The sequence below is a fragment of the Esox lucius genome, chromosome 19 (assembly GCF_011004845.1).
Source record: "Esox lucius isolate fEsoLuc1 chromosome 19, fEsoLuc1.pri, whole genome shotgun sequence".
NCBI classification, from domain to species: domain Eukaryota; kingdom Metazoa; phylum Chordata; class Actinopteri; order Esociformes; family Esocidae; genus Esox; species Esox lucius.
In genome coordinates this window covers 4,893,506-4,909,256 of record NC_047587.1, presented here as the reverse complement: position 1 = coordinate 4,909,256, position 15,751 = coordinate 4,893,506, and the positions used below count along the sequence as shown (strand labels likewise).

The following is a 15,751-nucleotide window of genomic DNA, read 5'->3' as shown; positions in this document are numbered from 1 at the left end:
ATAGCGTTAACACTTGAAGGATACAAGTTCCATTTTGCACGAGCTTTTTTCCGTTTCGGTTAATTGGAACACCGCTGTCCAGTTGAATCACACCTACGAGTTTCATGGTCTTGTCCAGTCCTGTAGCTGAAATGGAGATAAAGTGGCTCTTGTGCGGGGGGCAGTAGCTCTCCTGATGTATGTATGGCCACTCATAAAAGAAGATAGCAATATTACAACGGAAAGAATGTTTTTAAATGACAGATGTAAAAAGACACATTTGTAAAAAATAAATAAAGAGGAGGAATTTTCAAAGGAAAACAAGAGGTCTAGCTTTCAGAGGAAAGTTAAAGGAACATCAAACTTATTAGTAGATCTCTAGCTCATTTGGATTGTGTGGATTTAGGGGTATGTTCAATCTGGATAGAAATCTAATGAAAGGAAAGTTCCCTATCTTTGTGTAGGGAGATTGCAAAGTCTGGGGTTGTCCTTATGTCCTTATTGTTCCTATGTTTTGGGTGTTGTATGCTTAGATCCTTTATTTTCTTTATGGGGTTTTACTGTTTTGTTTTGTATCTTTCAGTGTTTCTTAGTTGTTTTGAACGTAGCCCTCTTCCCTGTATTTTTCCTAAACACAGGGAGTTTCACCTGTGTTTCTGTACCCCTGCTTTCATTTAGTTCCAATATTGTTCAGTTCTGTTTTGTAGTTCCTTTGTGAAGTCTTGATCGTCTTTTATTCATACTGAGCCTTTTGTTTAGCGTTCTGCTTTTGAAGCTTAGCATTGTTGATATCCTGTGTTCTGACCCTAGCTTTGTTACCCGCCTACCTCGATTTATCCTTGTAATTTTTGTATAGTTCGCCTCTACCTGACGCAGCGGTTTTGACCCCTGGCCTGCCTGTTGGCCTCTGCTTTCTGCCTTGCCCGTGCTTGGAGGGGCCAACTGCCAATAAAACTACCAACGCTCCGCGTCTGAAATCTGCGACCCTTCTCTCCGAATGATTCATTACAGAGATACTGTCATCTGGTGCAATGAGCTGGAGGATAGACTGCTGCATATCTATAATCACACAATTATTTGGAAAAATCGGAACAGCAGCATCCAACAGAGAAGGAGGGGTTTTAAAGCACTATCTGGGTAGAAACACTGGTATAAAGTATAGATGGAGTACTGCTCTCATAGTACCGCAGACACACACTTCACAGCAACTGTCATCAGCTCCCTTACATTTAAAGGGGGAAAATGCTATACCATGCGTTAGCGTTTGACAAATACCAAATAACAACTTTGTGGAGGCATTTCCAAAGTGGTAGTCCTCCGTTTGAAACCATTTTCCCAGTGCTACCGTAGTCTTCACAGTCTCACAGTGGTAGCCCCAGGTCAGATCCATTGATGTTCTGAATTAGTAGATCATAAATGTACAAAGACAGGTTCCCTAACAGAGCGAACCCGAGGAAGAGGATTTAGCACATTTATGTCAACGTTTCTATGGGAGGCCTTTCAAGTTGACGTAACAAGAGGAGGCTGATGCTCATGAGAGCCGTTCCTGTCCCACACATAGCACACCCCGGTGTGAGCAATGCACTTCCTGGTCTGAATCTCTGAAGCTCCACCTCTGATCCAGAGATCCCATCCTGACTGGAGGACACAGCACCTACTGGACACGTTGGCCAATCGGAATAATTTGAACTGTCAGGACGAAAGACCAAAGAGTTTGTATAAACCTCTAATCAAGGATGAACAAACGACACACGTAATATGATGTGATTATTATGGTTTTCTTTTATTAATATGATCAGAATTGGAACAATTTTAAATAAATGTAATGAATCTTAAATACATTTAAAAACATGAAATAAAAAATTATCCCTAAGGGGTGTACTCACCTTTGTTGCCAGCGTCATTGTAGCAAAGTATCTTTTCTTAAGTGTTGTCACATGAAAAGATGTAATCAAATATTTGCAAAAATGTGTAGTTTGAGAAACAAATGCCCCACAGGTCCTCAACCCACTTTTGAACGGTGGTGGGCACTGATGGTCCAGAACATTATGACCACCTGCCTAATATGCTGTTGGTCCAGGGTCTGTTGTGACACCTTCCTCCCATAACCATCATTAACATTTTCTGTGACTTGTGCCACAGTAGACCTTCTCTCAGTTGGGACCTGACCAGAAGGATAGCCTTCTTGCCCTCACGACCAACGCCTTTTTCCAGATGTTTGGTTTGTCCCTCGTCGGACCACTGTAAGTAGGTACTCACCACAGTGGACCCAGAGCGCCCCACAAGCCTTGTCGTTTCAGAGATGCTCTGACCCAGTCGTCTGGCCATAACAACCAGTAGCCTAACCAGGAACCTGGACGAGCGAGTGCTCTTCAGAATATTGTAACGTTAATTATAAATGTAATTTCCCTATATAATTTATAATACTAGTCTGCTAAATGGCATAGGCCTACGTATAATGTCAGTTTTACTATCGCTTACAAGGTGCTGCCATCCTGGATTACGAACTCGTCTGGGCTAGTCTGGTTCTTCCGACTTTCAGAGTTGGAATTCCGACTTGAGGGGGCGTTCCAGTTGAAACATCCGACTCGGAACTCTGAAATTACGACCCCCGAGTACAAATGGAAAGCGCCAATACCTTATATACCCTTTTCTGGCATTCATCTGCCTTAATGAATGGTGGGGAAAAAGAAGAGAGATTCTTTGCTAAAGGAGCTTTGGGCCGATTGCAGTAAAGCAAGTATACTGGAGCAGCAGCTTAAATTGCTGGACCATCCTAGGCCACTGGGGATGTATTTCAGTAGCAATTCTTTTCTGGACTGTGAGGAAAACCAGTAGGACGCAGGAAGAGCTAGAAAAGCCCTCCGTTTGAGCCTATTGTCATGCAAACAGCATCACCAGCAATAGCAAGCAGAAGGCGTTGTGGGTTTTCTGTGTGCTGGGCTAAGTTCAACAGCACATTATGTATTGCTGAACCAAGGTACTGCCTCTGCTTTGTGTTCAGGGCCCTGGTGCAATCAGTGTTGTTGTTATTTGTGTTTTTTAATGCCAACGTATTAAGACAACAGCTGCCAATGTCATGTGCATGTTTGTATGTGTGATCTTTTACAGGCTTGCTGAAACCTCTCCTCAGCACTGACTAACAGTCCTGTGGAACATTTACCACACCTTGTAGAATCTGTGCGCTTTTGCAAGCAACCTTCTTAGTAGCAAAAGTGTTTGTCGTGGTTCTAGATTAGTGTAATTAATTAATTAATAGTGTAATTAATTAATTAAACGCGATGGTGTAGGAAGAGGAGGATGGCCTGGAGATGGAGCTACCAAAGTTACAACCGCCAGCGCCAACTCATCCCAAACCACCACTGGGGGGTGGGGGGGTGGGGGGGGGGGGCACCCCAGAACCAGAGGTAATTTCTTAGCTAACCTAGCTAGCACTTATCTTGTCTATCTGTCTTGACTTAGCTTATTAAAGGTGAGGTTACTACTCAGAATATTGTGCGGAAAATCAAATGTAACTGACTGGGAAACTGTGTGTGTCTTTTATTAAGTCTGTATCACTTGAGTAAAGCAACAAAAGCTGAAAATATTGAACACATAGGGTAAATTGAGCACAGCATAGCCTGATGTGTAATGCTAACATTGTATTGTGAACGTCTCCAATAACAAAAGAATGACGTCCAGTGGAATGCAAGAGGTTTGCTGGATCTGTCAGACATCAGTGTCCCAGTCAGTGCAGAAATTCCACAAAACAGATTTCTGCACAAAATAATTTTGTGGGATATGAAATCCTTGTCTCCCCCTTTGCTTCCCTCTACAATATGAATGGAAAGTATGAAATATTTCTGTCATCTACCAATTAATGTCATCTACCCAAACCTCTGTGAGACCCTATAAGCCCAATTAAGGCCACCTGATGCTGACCTAATGCTAGCTAACTAAATTTTTCACACAGGTCTGTCTGTAGCTATAAAAAAACAGAGCAGACCAAAAAGAGAGTAGCCTACGATTTAGAATAAACTAAATGGGACTATAGAACACAGCATATTTTTTATTTTCACCAAATACATGTAAATAGCATATTGTCTTCATGTTGCTTCAGTCTGTGGCAACCAAAAAAGGAGCTTGATAGAATAGGAATCCATAAAATGATGAAGCACCATGATGACGTGTATATTTTGTATTCATCTGTTTGACTGGAAGGCAATCAATAATTGCATCTAATTGACACGTAAAAATTAATAGTAAAATTTGAAAAATTGAATGTCTGTTGTATACATACACATTTGTGTCAATATCAATTAGATCTAAAGTCTTATATGCAAAGAACACTAGATTGTGTAGAGCCCAAAAGAAAACAGCTGCAAAAACAACAGAAAGTGGAACGAGAGCTCCCAGTGGTCTAAAGGCTGCACACAGTAAGCAGATTGTTTTAAAAAGCATCACCATTTTGTAGAGATGTGTGGTTATAATACCGTACGTTTCATCCTGTTTCACTCGTTTGAATTTCCTCACTTGTCCTTTACATGCTCACACTTTCTCTCCCCTGCTAGCAATTTTTTCCCTTGCTTGCCATTTTGTTCACTTTTACATTCTGCAGTCTTGTTTCCTCGTTCATTTTCTTCAGTAAAACTGGCAACAGGAATTCATTATTTATTTGTTACTCTCCCTGTCTTTTCTCTGTTGTCCTCCTTCTACTCCTCTGCTCACAGTTTTTCCTCCTTCTACTACCCCTCTGTTCACTGTTGTCCTCCTTCCAATCCTCCTCTGTTCACTGAGCCATTTGGACAACAACCGCCTTCCAGGCCTTGTCTTTATCAAAGTCCCGCAGTGTTCCGTTGGATGCTTGTTGCTGAGACAGAAAGATTAAGGAAAGGAAGAGGGCAAGGTTATGAAAGGAGAGGAAAGACGTTAAAATAGACAGATACAGTTGGCCCACTTTGTCACCACAGTCTGCACAACATCAATACACAACTAAATATTTCTCCATGAATGACCAGCTTAGCTTAGTCATAAGCATCACTCCTCCTCACACATCATTAACATTTCCAGAGAGCTGATTCGCCTCAGTCTGTCAAAGCTTCGCTGACTCTTTGTCAGTGAGGCCTTAAGCACAAAATATAATCTGCCAAAACTCTCTGCCTTTCGAAAATGAAAACGTGCATGTGTCAGTGGTCATGGGCGCGCCCTCTGTGTGGAGAAGGAAGAGCTGTTTCCACAGATAAATGTTTAAATTCCTCCAAGCGTGGATGTGTGCTAGTGTTTGAAAGACAGCGAGGGAGCAGAGCAGGCTGCACAAGAGGACAGTGTTCTAACTCAGGCCTGCGTGAACCCGCCTGACTGTCTGTATGAGTGTGTACCTCAGAGAGGAGTGGTGGGAACTGCAGGCCATCGTTCCACTCTGGAGCACCCCTGCAGAGCTGGCTCTTGTAGGAAGCACAGTGTATCACGGTGGCCAGAGTCAAAACTGCCTGCACCAGCAGCAGCACCATCACAATCAGCAGCAGGATGTCATACCATTGCTATTTTAAACACACACACACGTGCACATTGTGTTGGCACACCAGCCGAGCTCTAACCACCAGTCATTAATCTCAATTAAGTCTATTTTTAAAGCATCTTCAGCAGCCTTCCTGAAAACTCCCTCACAGAGGTATAACCAGTACACGATTAGCTCTGTATGTTTCAACACTCCCTTACATTTCCCAGACCTTTTGTCCAACCACGGCCAACTGTCGGACACAAAGGCTAATAAAAATAAAACAACTAAATGAAAAGTCACAGCAAACTGTAAGCGCACGCTGAATAAGTGCTACTTTGTTCTAATGGGCTCCTGGAGTCCGACTGCTCACCTTGGCTGTTGACGCCTCATGGAGAAAGATGCCGGCGACACTCAGCACGCTGTCGGAGAGGTAGCCAGAGGCGGAGAAGAGCAGCGGGGATGTAATACTGGTAATGGCCGTCAGCGTTTCCACCTACAGGGTGAGGGGTTGGACAGAAGTCCTCAGTGAGGCAATGGTTGGGCGTGACGCCTTGTGCAGAATCCTTAGCCTTCACTAACTCACCAGAAACCTGTTGGGGTACACTGCCGCGACATGACTGGCAATGGCACTGGGGAAACACTGCAGGGACAGGAGGCGATATAGAGGCCCAGTGTTGAGTTGCAGCGAGACAACAGGTCATGAACAGAAACGGGGGTGGGGGGGGGGGGGGTGTCACGACACAGTTTTGTCTTTTTGGCGAGGTACAAAAACATTTGGGGACCCATGTTATACTCCTATTGGAACACATGCTGCTGAACTCACAGCCACTAAAATCCAGAAGAAGGTGACAGACAGATAAGGGCCAGGCATCAAGGCGTCCATGTTGACTGCGATCATACCGCCAAACACAGCTGAGATGCCCACGATTACCTCAATTACCTGTGGGGAGGAGAACAGAAGTTACTGCTGGGACGAGGTATCAACACTGGTACAGCTGAACAGCAGAAATGTAGCCTTTGTGTGGGTTGTGTGTTAACGCACAGACACTACATTTACGGTTCATCGTGGCAGCTATTTCAGTCTTTTCTGTTTTCATCTCCCTACCAAATCTCTGGACAATCAAATGCTATGCCTACTGTAGCCCACCATTTAAGTTTTCAATAAACCTATATTGGAAGATGAGAGAAAAAAACAAAAATGTATGTTTTGTTATAGAAATGTATCAAACATTTCTAACTTCCATCATGGGCAATTTCAAAAAGACCAGTTTCCAAGAGTTCAAGTAGACCACTAACAATTCTAAGCGAGACTAAAATAGCTGCCAACAACATACTGAACCATGGAACTCAAAGAAAGTTATGAATCACACAGGAGAAAGTACAAAGTGTATTGATGTGGTTCATGAACAAAGAAAGTCAACGTCTTCGCACTCACAGAATAGGCCTTCAGAAGTCGAGCGGGAAAGACAGCAGGTTCCAGAACTACAGGCCCGTCATATGTTACTGACTAAGAGAGAGGGATTGTGGGGGAGGAGGAGGGAGTACATGAGAACGAAAGGGAGATAGAGAACGTGCAATATAAAATGTTTGGCGGGGGGGGGGGGGGGGGTCTATAAAATGGCATTGGCAGACAATCCAAGACAGCCTAAAACACTATGTGTTCTCCAGTACTACAGTAACTAGCATGGATACACACCTTCCCATCTGCCGACCGGGCAGACAGGATGACTGTACTGGCCATCAGCACCTCCAGCAGAATCAGGAGAATGAGGTTGAAGTTGATCTGAACAGCGGGGGGGCGGGGGGGGGGACAGAGATTCACATAACATGTATGCTACGGTACCGAGTGTTTGTGCGTGACCCCAGTCTGCTACGGTACCGAGTGTTTGTGCGTGACCCCAGTCTGCTACGGTACAGAGTGTTTGTGCGTGACCCCAGTCTGCTACGGTACAGAGTGTTTGTGCGTGACCCCAGTCTGCTACGGTACAGAGTGTTTGTGCGTGACCCCAGTCTGCTACGGTACAGAGTGTTTGTGCGTGACCCCAGTCTGCTACGGTACAGAGTGTTTGTGCGTGACCCCAGTCTGCTACGGTACAGAGTGTTTGTGCGTGACCCCAGTCTGCTACGGTACAGAGTGTTTGTGCGTGACCCCAGTCTGCTACGGTACAGAGTGTTTGTGCGTGACCCCAGTCAGGTGTGTATGACAATCAATAAAGCATCAATCAAGCCCACTACTGAAATCCTTCATAATTTGCATTATCACATGTGTACAGTTTTCATTTGACATTTTTGTCATTTCTCAGACATCCTTTTCACCTGTAAGAGTGACTTACAGATGGTGAATGGACAACCTGATTGGGTGTAGACTCACATTGACAGCAGAGGGACTGAACACCAGTTTACAGCCAAACCACACCAAACAGGAGGTGGTCACAGCGAAGGACGACACAAACACCAGCAGGTAATCTGATACCTGCCAATCAATCACACAGTACATTAGCAGCTGGACGTAATGAAACATGTTGATAGTAATACGACATGTTGACAGTGTTAAGACACATGTTGACAGTATTAAGACACATGTTAGATCCCTTGCTCCAAAGGCAGTTGCAATAAATGAATTCATCTCTGATCATATACTAGATTAATTTGCCCTAAATGAGGCCTCTCCTCCTGGTTATACTGGTGATCATATCCCTCGTGCATCCCGAAAAGGAGGGGGTTTCGCTAATATTTTTGACAGTAAATATAAATTTACTCTCAAACACATCACTGATTTACATTATTTTGTTTTCTTAAGTTTTACTCATGAAAGTTCCTCAGGCCGATAAATCGGTTTACGTTTTAGCTACTATTTATAGGCCCCCCGGGCCATACACAATGTTCCTTAATGAGTTTTCTTGTCTAACCATGATTTCAATATTCATATGGAAAAGTCCAATGATCCTCTTCAAAAAGCCTTTGAAGCCATAATTGACTCAATGAGTTTTATCCAACATGTCTCAGGTCCAACACATTGCCACAATCACACCTTAGATTTAGTCCCGTCACGAGAAATAGATATTGTAGATCTAATAATTTCCCCCCAAAATCCTGGATTATCGGATCACTGTCTTATTACATTTACCGTTAAAACAAGAAATCCACTTGCTCCGCAAACAATGAGTTTCAAAAGCTTTACTACAAATTCTCGGACTACAAATAAATTCCTTGATATTCTTACAAGTTCGCTCATTAACGACAGTGTAAATAAATCTGTAAACGATCAAATCTCACTTGTCCTAAAAATGTCCCGAACCTCCTTGACCAGGTGTCAATGGGGACACTTGAATTCTTTGATACCGTATCGCTCGACAAATTCACAAAATTTGTAATGAGTTCTAAACCCACAAACTGTCAGCTAGACCCGATTCCAACAAAATGACTTTAAGAGCCTTCCTGTGCTAGGTCAGCCAATGCTGAACATAAATTGCTCCCTTTCCTCTGGATGTGTACCAAACTGACTACAAATAGCGGATATTTGTAGAAGAAACATTATAATCTCGATCCCGACATATTAGAAAATTATAGGCCAATATTTAACCTCCCGTTCCACTCAAAAATCTTAGAAAAATGTGTTTCCCAACAACTGAATGCCTTCCTGAAGAGAAATAACATTTATGAAATGCTGCAGTGCAGTTTCAGACCCCATAATAGTACTGAGACTGCACTCGTGAAGGTAACAAATGACCTTCTAATGGCCTCGGACAAAGGTTCCACATCCGTCCTGTTGCTTCTTGATCTTAGTGCTGCTTTTGACACTATTGATCACTCCCTTCTCTTAGAGAGACTGGAAACCCATATTGGGCTACATGGACATGTTCTAGCCTGGTTTAAATCTTATTTATCTGAAAGATATCAGTTTGTTAGTGTGGATGGCATATCCTCTGACAAGTCAAAGGTATACTTTGGTGTTTCTCAAGGCTTGGTTCTGAACCCATTATTGTTCTCACTATATATGCTGCCTCTGGGCGATGTAATCCGGCATGGGTTTCAGATATTAGGAAGTGGATGACAGAGAACTTCTTGCTTTTAAACTCAAGAAAAACAGAAATGCTCGTTTTAGGACCCAAGAAACAAAGAGCTTTGTTAGCAGATCTCACTGTGAACCTCGACGGCTGCATGGTCGTATCCCAAAAAACTGTAAGAAACCTCAGCGTTACCCTTGACCCTGACCTCTCCTTTCAGACAATATGTCTCAAGAGTTGCTTATTTTCATCTTCGAAACATTGCAAAAATCAGAAACTTTCTATCAAAAACTGATGCAGAAAAACTAATCCATGCTTTCGTTACTTGTAGAATAGATTACTGCAATGCTCTTCTTTCCGGTTACCCTGACAAATCAATGAATAAACTTCAATTAGTGCTCCACACGGCTGCTAGAATCCCAACTAGAATTTTTTTTTTTAACACATTACTCCTGTCCTAGCGTCCTTAAACTGGCTTCCTGTTAGGGTTAGGGCTGATTTTAAGGTTTTACTCTTAACCTATAAATCAATACATGGACTTGCTCCTACTTACCTTGCTGAAATGATCCAGCCATACATACCTACACGTAACCTACGATCGCAAGATGCAGGCCTTTTAATTGTACCTAGAATTTCTAAACAAACAGCCGGAGGCAGGGCCTTTTCTCATAGAGCTCCACTCCTGTGGAATGATTTGCCAATCAAACTTCAGTCCAAACTTTCAAATGTCTACTAAAGACTCATCTCTACAGCATGGTCTATGATTAGGTGTAGCCTGGCCCGGGGGCGTGAAGGTGACCAGAAGGCTTGATACTGTCCACCCTTGCTGTCTTGCCAGGTGGGCTCTCGTCGCCACTGGGATGCCCTCCCTCCAATGCCTTTCGGGGGAAGAGTCACTGGCTTGTTGTTGACTGTCTGTTGCGCACTTGTGCAATTGGGCTGTACTCTGCTGGCAATACTCGGCCCTCATTCAGGGTGGTTGCGGTTGGTGTGTGTCCCTTTGGTTGATGCCTGGCAATGTGGGTGGATTGATTTCCTGCCTGTTGGGCCCTGTCCGAGGCCTCCCCCTGGACCCCCCCCCGTCTCAGTTCCAAGGTCTTACGCTACTATACTGTTGTGCTGGGGGATTGGGTCAGTCCTTCTCCACTATAAATCGTTGTTGATATGAGGAATGCATTTTCTGAATTTTCCCAGTCTCCTCCCTTTTTAAACTTTAGGAGGACATGAGGTCCTGGTCCACATCTGCGGAGTACCTGGTTTGGGGGGCCCGTTGCTGTCCCTGTCCTTGTCCATTTGGTCATACTTCTGGATTTAGCCCACATGCATTTATTAATTATTCCAATTGGACTCTTAATATCTCACCCGGCACAGCCAGAAGAGGACTGGTCACCCCTCTGAGCCTGGGTCCTCTCTAGGTTTCTTCCTAAAATTCGGCCTCCTTGGGGAGTTTTTCCTAGCCACTGAAATTCAACACTACTGTTGTTTGCTCCTTGGGGTTTAAGTACATTTGATTGATTGACTTTATAAATACATTTGATTGATTTGATTGACATATTGACCATATCAAGACAAATGATAACAGTATTAGGGACATGTTGACAGTATTAAGTCACATGTTGACAGTATTAGGGAGATGTTGACAGTATTATGTCACATGTTGACAATATTAGGAACATGTTGACAGTATTAAGTCACATTTTGACAATATTAGGGACATGTTGACAGTATTCGGGACATGCTGAGAGTATTATGTCACATGTTGACAGTATTAGCGACATGTTGACAGTATTAAGTCACATGTTGACAGTATTATGTCACATGTTGACAATATTAGGAACATGTTGACAGTATTAAGTCACATTTTGACAATATTAGGGACATGTTGACAGTATTGGGGACATGCTGAGAGTATTATGTCACATGTTGACAGTATTAACGACATGTTGACAGTATTAAGTCACATGTTGACAGTATTAAGGGACATGTTGACAGTATTAAGGGACATGTTGACAGTATTAAAGAGACATATTGACAGTATTAAAGAGACATATTGACAGTATTAGGGACATGTTGACAGTATTCAAAGTTTTTTTTTTTTTTTTGTAAGAAATGTTCAACGAATTAAATGGAAATATCCAGATTATCAGGGGGACAAGTTGACAATATTAGGGGACATATTTACAAAGCTCAGGTCACATGTTTAAAAAGGGGGAAAAGCACTAGTAGTCTGTGGATAACATTAAATACAAATTTGCTCAAAATGTAGCGTTACTACTCACAGGAACATGGTGGGTCTTGGCAATGGCAAAGCTCACAACTGCTGCCGGAATACCCTGAAATAAATACATAATATGGACCTCTAGAAGACAGACGAGCGCGTGTCTGAATATACAATATATACTACAGGGCAGATATCACACTGTAGCTGGCTGACACATGTGCTTACTCTAATATGTACACAAGGTATTGGTTTGCCTGCAGACGGAGCTGCCTCGTTATAGCCAGCAGATCTATCTGTTGTAATGTTTGATTAGAAGAATGTGTCCAGATCTGTTACTGTAATGATCTACCGCAGGCTAGATGTTGCTATTAAGCCGTGTTTGTGTTTGTACAGCCCTAATAGCTTAATAGCCTGTCTGTTTTTGCACTCTGTTCAGTTGAAGGCCACTCACCGAGCCTGCAGCACAGCGCAGGTAATCCATAGCTGATGGAAACACGTTGCCCAGGTACAGGGAGAAGCCAGCTGTGACGAACAGACTGCTCTGTGGACCACACACACACACACACACATACACAACCAGCAACACACACACACACACCAAACAGTTGTCAGTATGCACATCTAGTATGCTCATAGAGAAGAAATCACTTTCCAAACATTGTTCCTGACTGCTGTTCTCTCCTTTCCCACGTGTGTGAGGAGGTTGTAGACCAGAGGGGCACATTTCCTCCTTGAGGGATTCAGTAAAATGTAATGTTGAAGTTCGGCTCTTAACGCGTGAACTCTCTCCAGTCAACGGTAAAACAAACAGCGCAAAGTGCCTGGGCTAAATAAAAAACAACTGCACTGTTCCTGAAATACCAACACATGTCCAACTCTAACCCCTTGACCTCTAACCTCTCGACCTCTCACCCCAATGAGGACGCTGTAGAGCCAGGTCCTGTAGCTAAGGCATGGGTGCACAGGCTTCACTGAATGAGCAAGCTGCAGGTCACTGGCTCGTACATCCACCGTGAAGCTCTCCGGCCGGTCCCTGCCAGCACCACCCCGCCGGGCCACCGTAGCCCCCCTCTCCAGTGTGGTCATCTGGGCGTAGCTGAACTCCTCCATGCCGGACAGATCGTCCCGCTGCATCATGGTGAGCGATGACTGACAGCGCCCCCTGATGGTCCAGTTGGACGGTCACGCTGGGTCTATGCGACCTGTTCAGATGTGCACATTCGGACGCTTTGCTAGAAATACTGGAAAATGATCTGATGACAAGTCAAATTATAAATTAGTGTTTGTCTGGGGTCACAGTTGGACATTTTCATTTTCATCAGAGTAAGTATTTTAGTCGTTTTAAATGAGGTAAAAAAATACGCAGACACTTTTTATGAGTTAGTTGGAAAGTCCAATCTAAAAAGGCTGTAAATCCCACACTGTAATAATTCTTCAGCTATACAAGTTGATGCTTTCAGTGTCAAGTGGTTTGTTAGAGTTTTATTTTGAAATGCAGTGCATATGACTTTGCATTTAACAATATGGCATATGGAATGTAATAATAATCACTCCAGTCCAGGAAATAGCCCTTATTGTATACTCATTTATACTATGAGTATAAATATTCATTTATACTGAGGTATGAGGTATAGAAATTAGGAATGTAAATATAACAAAACATTTTAATGAATTTTTGTTTTGTGCAAAATATTTAGTACATTATATTTTGAATATACTGCCCTAATTGATTGTGCAAATATATAAATATATCTTTCTATATATCATTTTATTATCACTAGGCATATTTCACCAAGAGATGTGGAAGTGAAATGGAAATGCATTTTAATACAATGGAGCTGGTTGCCTGACAAACGCATTTTGCAAGGGCTACCCCATAAAAAATATTATAAACAAAATAACTGTTCCAAAAGCATTCTTTGCCGAGGCATATTGTTTAACCAAGCACTGTTTTGATGTGAAGAATCTTCTTTGGAATACAAGCAAAAAGGTTGCCTGGTGACGTTTATCATCTGAAGAAACGTTTATGGAAGAAATATTAATAAGGCTGGTAGAACATTTCATAATGGTTTCATCGTATAACATTTAGGTAATAGTATGTGACAGCTTCCTTTTAATGCCTACCGCTATTTTAGTACAGTGACGTATCTATATGCATATAACTTTATTTATTCAGTTATGGCCATACAAAAGTAAGGCAGTTCCATTGTATCACAATTAACTATGGCCATTTTATAAATAGGCTGAAAAACTGACAATACTATCTATTCCTGATCAATATCTCCCAACACGAAGACATGAGTACTTTTTGAAACATTATTAAAAGTTGTATAAGAAGATAATAACACATCACATAGCAGTTTAGGAAGATTGTTCCCTGATTACTGCATGGAGTCATGATAGAGTTCAAGTCTTTGAACAGTGACACACGTTTTGTTGTTTTGGGTCTGTACTCCAGCACATGGTATTTGCAATGAAACCATGACTTAGAGGTTAAAGGGCAGATTGTCAGTTGTAATTTGAGTTTCATAAAAGTTCAAACTAACTAAAATATGAGCCTTCTCTATATATGCACCTCTGGGTGAAAATAGTCTGGCTAATTAAAAGGTGGTTTTAATCATTAAGTATAACAAGGGAAAATATCAAGGAACGTAGTCAAAACAGATGAAAAAATTTACATACATTTTATCTATCCGTATTTAGAACAGAATACTACACATTTTACCCAGTCTCCTACAGATCTGTTCAGATTCAAAAGTCCTCTTAGTCACACTTTCCTTTTCTCGGTCCTCTACCTCCTTCCCCTCTTATGTTTCCTTCCTCTCTTATCTTTCCTTCCTCTCCTCTCTTATCTTTCCTTCCTCTCCTCTCTTGTCCTTTTCCTTTTCCACTCACCTGTTCAGTCTTCGGTGTTCTGGTATTTTTCCAGTGTACCTACCCACTGAAAGGACACAGAAAATGAATAATCCTGTGTTTTGTAGGAGACACTTGTTTTTGTCTGTCGTAGGACGTTTCTCCCACTCTCTCCTTCTATTTCTCCCTCTCTTCAGAAGAGAGAAAAAAAACGAGCTAGCTGCATTCACAGAGGGGCACAAAAACACATGCCTCTTTGGCTGCCAGTGCACTACAGCCTGTGAATGACAAAAAGGGGAGAGAGAGGGGAAGGGGCTCAGGCTAGGGACAGAGCTGGGTCGGGCAGAAGCTATTTCCCTCCCATCTGTTAGCACTGAGAACATACCAGCACACACTTCAGCCCACTTAGACATGCTCATAGGCTGACCCAAAGAGACCATAGCGACAAACTGTCGCGTACGGTATGCTGAGTACACACACGCGTGAGGATACACGGATTCAGGCATGCGCATACACACACAGACTTTCCCTAACCCCATTCCCGGCCTTAACCCCAGAATTCCTAAGCTGAAGCTTTAAACCTTAAAAAGAACCTCTAAAATGGATGCATTTTGTTAGCGTTTTTCTTGCAAGGACTTGAGTGATTCTGGTCCTCGTGTGTAATGCAGTGCAACCTCACACATACAGTGGTCCTATTTATTCAGTTAAAGACTAAGCACAACTGGCTGAAATGACAGGAAAGCGAGTGCATCTTTAAGTAACTGTGATTTTTCTCTTTCCTCCCTTTGGCCCCTCATGCTTGTCCCTGCCCGACCAGCAGTAACTAGCTACGCTTCACCGTCCAGTAAATCAAGTTGTCCAGCAGGGCTTTAGAAAAGTGCAGACGGAGAGGCATTTGGACCGGTCGGTCAGGTGGTTTCCTGAAACACCAGTCACTGTTCATCTGATGAAATGTCATTGTAGTGTTCCACACCCTTTTCCCTAACTTACTTTTCCCTAACTTACTGAATGACATTCCTTTGAATATTATAACTTGGTGTGTTTTTATGAAGTGTGTGTGTTCTGGCAACAAGGCATTTCATTCAGACTCTGAGCACACTCTGATGTTGTTCCCAGACTACCATATCCATGGATACTGCTGAACAACCCCTCCAACCGCTGCCCACTCTGTCCCCTCCCCCCTCTGTCCCCTCCCCCCTCTCCCCTCTGCCC

The 15,751-nt window shown here is 42.8% G+C and overlaps 1 protein-coding gene across 2 annotated transcripts; it reads right to left on the bottom strand.

Moving 5' to 3' along the window:
- Positions 1-4,014: 4,014 nt before the first annotated feature.
- mlc1 (modulator of VRAC current 1) lies at positions 4,015-14,808 on the bottom strand. Of its 2 annotated transcripts, none has more exons than XM_029114847.2 (12): positions 14,582-14,808; positions 12,599-12,888; positions 12,138-12,227; positions 11,745-11,798; positions 7,830-7,931; positions 7,155-7,241; positions 6,894-6,965; positions 6,282-6,398; positions 6,042-6,098; positions 5,829-5,951; positions 5,337-5,498; positions 4,015-4,828 (listed from the first exon to the last, which is right to left on the bottom strand). In XM_029114847.2, exons 2-12 carry the CDS (start codon positions 12,821-12,823, stop codon positions 4,748-4,750), a joined length of 1,170 nt encoding a protein of 389 aa, XP_028970680.1. In that variant the 5' UTR covers positions 12,824-12,888; positions 14,582-14,808; the 3' UTR covers positions 4,015-4,747. The 2 variants fall into 2 exon arrangements, with proteins under 2 accessions (XP_028970680.1, XP_019912203.2); XM_020056644.3 differs by having other exon boundaries at positions 12,599-12,939; positions 14,582-14,807.
- Positions 14,809-15,751: the final 943 nt, after the last annotated feature.